At 47.9% G+C, this 8,608-nt stretch overlaps 1 protein-coding gene across 2 annotated transcripts; it reads left to right on the top strand.

Moving 5' to 3' along the window:
* The first annotated feature begins 2,804 nt into the window (after window positions 1-2,804).
* LOC101776225 (peptide methionine sulfoxide reductase B1, chloroplastic) lies at window positions 2,805-6,742 on the top strand. 2 transcript variants are annotated; one of them, XM_022823644.1, is made up of 6 exons: window positions 2,805-3,127; window positions 3,411-3,467; window positions 4,120-4,222; window positions 4,356-4,421; window positions 4,536-4,733; window positions 6,465-6,742. In XM_022823644.1, the coding sequence occupies exons 1-6, from the start codon at window positions 2,884-2,886 to the stop codon at window positions 6,490-6,492; spliced, it is 696 nt and encodes a 231-aa protein (XP_022679379.1). In that variant the 5' UTR covers window positions 2,805-2,883; the 3' UTR covers window positions 6,493-6,742. The 2 variants fall into 2 exon arrangements, with proteins under 2 accessions (XP_022679379.1, XP_004987307.2); XM_004987250.3 differs by lacking the exon at window positions 3,411-3,467 and having other exon boundaries at window positions 2,807-3,127.
* The last annotated feature ends 1,866 nt before the right edge of the window (window positions 6,743-8,608 follow it).

The raw sequence follows: 8,608 nt of genomic DNA, 5'->3' as shown, positions 1-8,608 counted from the left end.
TGTGCCAATAAGAACTACAATTTTAAACTAGATAATAAACTAGATAATAGCATAAGCAAATAGTTAAATGTCACTGACCAGATATGAGATTAACACATTGACCAGATATGAGATTAATGCATTGCATAATGCATTACAGTGACTGATGAGGACACCACGAGTACATCTACACCAGCAGCACCTCAGGCACCTCCAGTTGCTCCTCCACCTCAGGCGCCTACAGTTGATCATCCAGTTGAGCCAATCACTCGGGCCCGTGCAAGAGAATTAAACTTCATCATGGTGTTAAGGAACGAAGGCCCATCGGAATAAGAAGATGGCCCAACAGGGCAGCCCAGGTGGGGCGCCTAGGGTTGGGCGCGCATGACCCCTCCGGACTCCAGGGGCTGCGCCCCCTTTATTTAGTCAGAGTCCTTTTTGTTTACGACTAGAGTTTTGTTTTACATCTAGCTTTAGCTACTCTTGAACACGCGCAAATACGCGCTGTCCTTGTGTGATTCAGAACTCCACCTTCGAGTGATATTTAGATTGCTCGCCTCTTTTTCTTGTTCGTTCTTCGATTGCGGACAGGAATCGATCTTCGTGATCAGGCTGATCTCGCACCGGCGAGGTTGGTAACCATCGGGAGTTGGTTCAGCGATTGCATTGGCGCTTCGGGTTCGCTCGTCGTAGTCGGATCGTGAGGGTCTACTTCCACCAAGTCGAATTTATCTCCACTCACCGAAAGATCGGGCACTCCGACTCTATCAGTGACCAAATAGCATAAACAAGTAGAATTAATTAAATGCCGAACTATCAACTTGATGCATCTCTATAGGTACTAAATCTTACTGATGCTTTGACTGCTATTGCTAGGTTAGTTGCCACATTATCTTAAATCAATGCAAAATCCTTCTATAGGCAAAACAAAGCCACCTAGAATTGACTACACAGCACAAGAAATCCATCTTATCTCACAGGGAATTGAGTTAAAGAGTTTATGATTCATACCATTCACAAATGGGTTGCCATTGGCCGCTTGTTCGAAAGCACCAGAGGGACCGCCGCTGGATGGGTACGGCACCGTCAATAGGGAGTCCAAATCATCACTGGTAAGAGCTACAATCAGAGGACCTTGCAGATCACCACACATGTCACCACTACCAGGCAGGTCGAGGTCGTCGCTGCTGGACCTCTCCAAATTTCTGCTGCTACTATTCCATTGAGGGATGTGGTCGCCGCCGACGAGCACCACACGCCGTTGAAGCATCCCTCCACCGCGCCTTACTTGGCCCTACCGTGGTGCTTGCATCTGCACAGGCAACAAAAGGAATTTAAACATATATTTATTGAGCAGTAATTTGGTGTTTCCCTCCTCCAAAACCATACTGCTAATTTATTGGATGTACGCCATACCTCAGGCCATCGTCACGGCAGTATGCAAACATCCAATAAATTAGCAATATGCAGAACCAGGTTCAGATTCAACTCAAACCAAACCGAATGCAGATTCACGTTTTGCTCAATATTACTAGCCAAAATAATCCTCAATTGAAGCTGTAAACTATTCCAACTACTCCAGGAGCTGATTACAAAAAACGAGATATTTGCATTTGTATACCTAGGTACTTGCTTAATTGCTCCCAAACTGGTGCTGCACTACTACTATGATCTGAAAACCTTTAGCTACCGAATCAGGGGAGGAAGCATTTCACAACCACCATTACAATATCAGCTCCGCAAAGAGAGTAGTCAACAAGCTTATTAGTTTCTGAATCACATTGCAAAGACACATAGCAGCACCATATAAGAAAACAATGGCCAGATTATGTGCAAATGCAGTAACTACAAACGGCGGTTCTTTTCACAATGCTAAGGTAATGGATACAGCCAAGGATTTTAGCAAGAGAGCAAATTAACAATGAGTAGAGCTCATCCCAATCCAGTCCTCGAGTTCTTGGCGAGATGTTGAAGATCTTCTGGCCGCCACGGGCTTCCTGCTCAGCCCGACTCGACAGGGTGCCACCGCCCCTCACCCCTCGCCGCCGCCAGGAGAGGAGGGCCGCCGCCGGAGTGGGGAGGGCCGCCGTCGGGAGAGGAGGGGTGTGCCGCCGGGAGAGGAGGGGTGCGCCGGAGTGGGGAGGGCCGCCTCCGCCGCCTCCTCAACCAGCTCGACAGGGTGCTGCCGCCCCTCGCCCCTCGCCGCCGCCGGGAGTGGAGGGGCGCGCCGCCGGGAGAGGAGGGCCGCGCCGGGAGAGGAGCCTGGCCGCCACCACCTGGAAGGCTCGAGAAGATGACGGGAGAAGAGCGCGGCAAAAAAATAAAAAAGCGTGACAGGGGGCGCGGGAATGGATTGGGGGAAGGTTTCGGGTCGTGAAAATATACGGGAGGAGGGCATGCTTTTTGACATCGCTAATGTTTTTGGGAAGTTTTGGGTGAACTGTTGGAGTTCATTTTTTCTCTTTTTTTCCTAAAAAAGGTTTTGGGAGTAAGATTAGCAACCTCTTGAAGTTGCTCTTAGGATTTAGCACAACAGTTCAGAGCATTTGCGTCGAGTTACTAGTCTAAGTTTTCTGACAGTTAGTAAAAAAGGGATTATGTAAACCGAAGGCCGATTTGCTCTGCGTTAGTAGAGAACTGAGAACGGATAGAGGGTGAGAACAATCCGATACTGTGTGCGAACCGAACATTCGCGGCTTGCTTCTTTCAGGCGCCGATGCCGCTGCTGCGTGTGCCGATGAGGCTCGGCCACGTCTCGCCATCGCCGTCCACGGAACGATGCGGAACCACTCGCCTGCGTCTCGAAATCGCAACGAACGCTGCACGCACCGTTTTACGGTTACCAGCGTGTGCCACCAAGCATCAGAGCCCCGTGCCAGTGCCACAAAACCTGAACGAGTATCGATGGCGGCACGGTGCTATACTGCTGCTACCGTGGTCTTCTCTTCCAGAGCAGGAGCGCCCGACCTCTCCCTTTCCCTCCCGGCCGCCGCCGCCGCAGCGGTTCCGTCGGCGCGTCCAGGACCGAGAGGAGCGTGGACGTACGGAGGAGGGTACAGCCACAGGCCAGCCACAGGCCGAGCCATGGGCTCCGCGCCGTCTTCATCGTCGTTTCCGTCGCCGCAGACGCCGCCAGGACAAGCCCAAGGTGACGTCGTTCTCTGGCTGCCTTTGGGATTGGTCTCCTGGGACGTGGATGGCATCTTGACATAGATTTTTTGGGTTCTTGTTCTATGTTAAACTGTAGGCTATGAACTGATTAATCCAGCTGTGTGTGTGGAGTAAGAAGGTGGTCAAAATTTGTGTTCATTAACACCTAAGCAAGCAGCGAATTTGTCCGGCTAGTCATGTCCTGAGTCCAATTCTGGCAAACTAGACAGTAGGCTTCTACTTCTTCATTTCCAATACGGATATGTGCTTCTTAATTTCAGAAAATGATGCAGACTTCTTGGTGCAACATTGGATGGCAATGGTGCAACATTGGATTGGTCTCCTTTTCTTGCCTGAAGGAGCTCGGAATTGACAATATCTTCTGTATTTGTATTATTCAGATTTTTAATTTAACTCCAAGTGGAATAGATAGCATTACTAGCATATTAAGCTAAGGTCTTTGTGTTTCCGAAACAAATTAGAAAAGTTGTTGTTCAAAAGTTCTCCTCGGATTAATTTCAGACTGCATCAACAATAATAGGCAGTCTTGTCATTAGACATAAACACAAAATTATTTTTCCTATAATTTCAGAAATAAAGAAATCTAGCACGAAACAACATGAAAGAGCATCATGCTTTCAGACTTAATATATTTTATTTAAAATATGATATCATCTTCTTCTGTAAAAGATTGTGTTAGTTGTACTTTGTTACATCTGGTAAAAGCAAGGCTGTTGATTAATTATATCAACAATATGCATGCATGTTCTAGATTTCCAGTTTGTTACTTCACTAAAATAGTTAGTGTTCAAGTGATGGTATTGATGCTTCAAGAGAAAGTCTTTCAGATAAAAAAAAAATCTGCAGTCAATCTTTGGACTCATTTCTGTTATATCTGTTACATTATATGGATGCTATAGCGTGTTGCCTTGATATCAATGCTTGAAGAAGTATTGCACTAACGGCTAATATTCCAATTTATGCAAACAGAAAAGGCAAATACATCCCTGACTGAAGAGGAGTGGAAGAAGCGGCTGACTAAAGAGCAGTATTACGTCACTCGGCAGAAGGGCACGGAGAGAGCATTCACTGGGTACATTGCCAAGTGGCTACTATTCTAATTGTTTTGCAATCTACTCAAATTATGAAGCTTCTTTCGCTAACCAGCTTAATTCAGTGTTTCTACTGCTGTTAAAAAATAATCTTGCTCTGTCTTTTTTTATCAGGGAATACTGGAACACTAAAACACCAGGCATTTATCACTGTGTCTGCTGTGACACTCCTCTGTTTGAGTAAGCAATCCACATTGAACAGCGAAGGGAACACAGCTTCATATTTCTTCATTTGAAAAGTGAAAGATACTTGTTTCTGTGCTGAAAGATACTGCGGCGTTGCTGTTGTTTCAGATCATCGACCAAGTTTGACAGTGGTACTGGATGGCCATCATACTACAAACCTATTGGTGATAATGTCAAGAGCAAGCTTGATATGTCAATCATATTCATGCCACGGACCGAGGTGCTTTGTGCTGCTTGTGATGCTCATCTGGGGCATGTCTTTGATGATGGGCCACCACCAACAGGGAAGAGATACTGCATAAACAGGTATAACTTCTAGGTCCTATTCATAACCGTGCTTGGTGTCACTATTCCCCTACGTAGATTTTTTTTTAAGAACGACGCACCAGATAGCGCATGTTTCATTGATATAGCAGAAAATACAAGACTACATCCCTGGGAGGTCATAGGCAGGAAAAGGAAAAGAAAAAGGAAAACAAAAAGACTTGCCTTGTTGGATTGGAACATTAACGCGGGTCACCACTCAACTCAAAATCACCACACCTGACCGGTTGGATTAGGACGTCAACGCGATCTCCTTACTCCACTCACCACGGTGGCACTCACCAACATTCACGCTCATATATTTGCCGAAACCTCCAGGCGTAGCCTTGTGTCGACAGGGAACCGATAGAAATAGACTGCACCATACCGAGAAGGCCACCGCCATAGACCCTTCGCCTAAGTGCCGCTGCAACACCACACTCCACCTGACGGAGTGATACCACCGAATCCAAACATCTCGCAGGTTGCCACGCAGACGCCACCACGATAACACAACGTGCGGGGGTCTCACCACATCCGCCGTTGAACTCCACCTTGCTTTGCGCACCACGGTACTCCACACCACGGATCCGTTTCTTTTGTCACCATCAGAGTGGTGAGCAATGATGCCCCACTCCATCAGATCTCCATCGATCAACCAAGCCGCGGCCATAGGTTGACTTTGCCTCGTTGCTTCACCCACGCAAAAGCCTCCGCCATCAAGTCAGCCCCACCTCAATGCTGCTAGCACGCCCCTGCGCCAGGTGTCCTTGCCGCGTCTCCGTGACGTCGCTGGCACACCTTGCATGGGCCATCCCGGTCGTGGCACCACGCCACCGCCATTGAAGGCACAAAGGCTGTCGTGTCCCGGCTTGTTGCTCGTCCCACTTGGCCGCCATCGCGCAGCCACGTGCCGGACCGGCCGCCCTCCGTCCGCCACCACTGGCCAGCCCGCTCCTTCCTCTGCGCGGTGCTACCTCATCTTCACACCCAGGGCCGACCTTCACGAGCCGCGCCGCTCAAACCTTCGCGCGCATGCCCGCCGCCGGTCCGGTGCGTCGCTGCCACCGCACATGCGGCACCCCACCACACTGCCTCGGTCGTCACAGCACCGCCGCCTAGGGGGGCGAAGCACCACCACGCCTCGCTCGCGCCCCACCCGCTATCGCCGCCGCCATCCACAGCACCGCGCCCAAGGCAGCCGCCATCCCGCCACCGCGCCGTCACACCAGCATGGGCCATGCACGCACCGGCTGCCTCCTCGCGTTGATCTGGCCCCGGGGGTGCCGGATTTGGTCCTTGGGACGCCGGATCCGCCGATGCCGTCGCCACCTCCATGGCCCGGTGCCACCGCATCTTAGGCGTGCGCAGGCCCCCCGGCTAGTGAGAGAGGCCCCGTCGCCACCTTCCTAGCAAGCACTCGGGCTTCCGGTGCATTGCTCCGGCGGCGGTGAGGTGGGGAGGAGGCCTGGAGGTGGGTGGTGGCGGCGGAGTGAGGGTGCCGCTCGAGTCGCCTGAGAGATGACGCGGGGACCTTCTGCTAGCTTTGCTACGCTGATATCATATACCCAGTTCTGGATGCCCCTACGTAGATTAGGTTTGCACAACTTTTGTGTCTATAAAGTCGTGGTGCCTCGGCCGCGATAAAGTTAGGCAAAATGTTTATACCATGGGGATATTGACATAGGTCGAATTGTAAGCTCTTGTGCTCACTTTTATCCTTCTTCCTTGCAGTGCATCTCTGAAATTGAAACCTCAATAGTCGCTGGATGCTGTAAGATGAAGTCAACCATGACACTGTGCCGTCCCTCGTAAACTTTGCTGTTTGAGTTTTATTTTATTTAATGTTGTCTGCGCGGATGGTTTTAACTTTGTTACGCGCGCATCTAAAGTATGAAAGGGCGATTGGCCAATAAGATAAATGCTAATATTGCAGTGTCGTGTGTTGATATAAATCTCTAGTGTCTGAACTTCGCAAAGAAGAGCTCCGTTAATTCATTATATTTCTGATCTGTCTAATAATCCAATTCACCCCCCCCCCACCGTACAAATTAATTGATGTTTAAATAAGTGCAATCATCTTTCTTTCTAGTGAAATAAGCTTAACTATCTTATTAGAGCACATTAGGCGACGGTGTAAAATTATGCATTACCTTCTAAACACCGGGCACAAATGATAGCGCGAACAATTGGTTTTTCGGCTATGCATCCCATTCTACATGTGCTCTAAGCGACTAAGCAACTTCATGTAGTTATACAGACTTCATGTAATTATATAGCAATGGGCTCTAATGGATTATATGAAGTGAGGTGTTGTAATATTTTGTTCAAATAATTATCAGGAGGAATACGTGGTTTCTTAGCCTTGCGATTTTGTTTTGTTTTTGCGTGCTAATATGGTCGTAAAAAGAAGTTGGATTTTTACCATATCGGGACCACGTTGACGTTTCACGTTTAGGGCATGTTTAGTTTGTTACCAATGCTAATCAAATCAAAATTTTGGTGCATCCTAAAAAAATTGGCGTCTTTTTAGTGATATGAACCCGCTAGGATCTGTTCCCGTGTTCCCGATCTTTTGGTGAGTGGGGATAACTCGATTTGGGGTGGATGCGATGTTGTGCTGCCCGACTACAACGACCAATAGGGGTGCTGTGCATTAGCAACAGTTACACCGTCTCCAATTTGCTGTTGTTCTTGCCATGCCAAGAACAACCTTGAACCTGCAAGCAAATCGAATAACCGAATAACAAATAAGAACAAGTGGACAAGCACACAGTGCATACACTTTGCCCAAGAGATGAATCTGATACACTCAAATTTGGGGTTCTGAATCAAGCAAATCAGGTGGTCTAATCGACACACGTGTTTACAAGGAAGTAGCAATAGCTAAAGTTTCACCTAAGCAAAACCCAATCTATTTATGGCAGCTATGGTGGTATATGAGAGGGTAGAGGACAATCAGGACGTGGTGAGGGGTCGTCCCACGACCCTAAGATGCATCCCTAATGAAGCTAACTTGATACACGGTCCACTTGGTCAAAATAAGACGACACAAGACCTTGGACAAAAAAAGGTCTCTGTAGTAAATCACAGCTCGAGTGTCAACTGCAGCCTTCCAACGCGCTGCGCCTTAGCAACCGATACACCACCTTCAATGACTGCTGCGATCTTGTGGAGCGTGACACCCCGGCCACTAGGGCACTCATCCTGCAAGCAATCGAAGAACTAGTAAAAACAAGTACGGAAGTACTATATGTAAATGAAGGTTTCAAACTCAATCTCCAATATGGTAGGGTTCTGAAGATAAGAAGACGGATGACTAATCCAGCACGCGCACTTACAAGCAAGTAGCAATAGCTAAACTTAATACAAACAAAACCCAATTGTTCTTGGTGGTGGCTAAGGGGTATATGAATATGGGAAGACGACCACCAGTGTGTTAGGGTCATGCTCCAACCCTAGGATGCGTCCCTAATGGACCCAACTTGATACACGACCTATTGTGCCAAAATAAGGCGACGCAGCACCTTAAATAGAAAACATCTCTGTAGTAATTTGATCATTGCGATCTTCTTATAATAGATATGGATATGAATCTGGATCCATATGAAAATAGACTTCATAAGGATTCCATGAAGTACTTGAACGTCCAAAACGGAGTTCAGATGAAGTCGTGGCGGTCATCACAAGTTGGCGCAGTGTTGCAGTCCGAATCCAGCCCCGAAACGTGTTGAATTTCATCTTTTTTTTTCTTTAGGCCAAAAGTGACATGGTGACCTGGTGGAGGACGTTGGGAATACTTGTACTTAGTCTCCAATCAACTTCTTTGATACTCTATGACTTTCATATGTGTTTAACACTCTTTTTGATCCACATAT

This window comes from Setaria italica, unplaced genomic scaffold, assembly GCF_000263155.2.
Source record: "Setaria italica strain Yugu1 unplaced genomic scaffold, Setaria_italica_v2.0 scaffold_13, whole genome shotgun sequence".
NCBI classification, from domain to species: Eukaryota; Viridiplantae; Streptophyta; class Magnoliopsida; order Poales; family Poaceae; genus Setaria; species Setaria italica.
Note: the sequence above shows the minus strand (reverse complement) of the source record. Positions and strands in the feature narration are given on the sequence as shown.

Coding starts and splice junctions, on each gene's coding strand:
- LOC101776225 (XM_022823644.1), top strand. CDS start 2,884: ATGGCGGCACGGTGCTATACTGCTGCTACCGTGGTCTTCTCTTCCAGA. Junction 4,223..4,355: donor ACGGAGAGAGCATTCACTGG/GTACATTGCCAA, acceptor TTTTTTTATCAG/GGAATACTGGAACACTAAAA. Junction 4,422..4,535: donor TGTGACACTCCTCTGTTTGA/GTAAGCAATCCA, acceptor CTGTTGTTTCAG/ATCATCGACCAAGTTTGACA.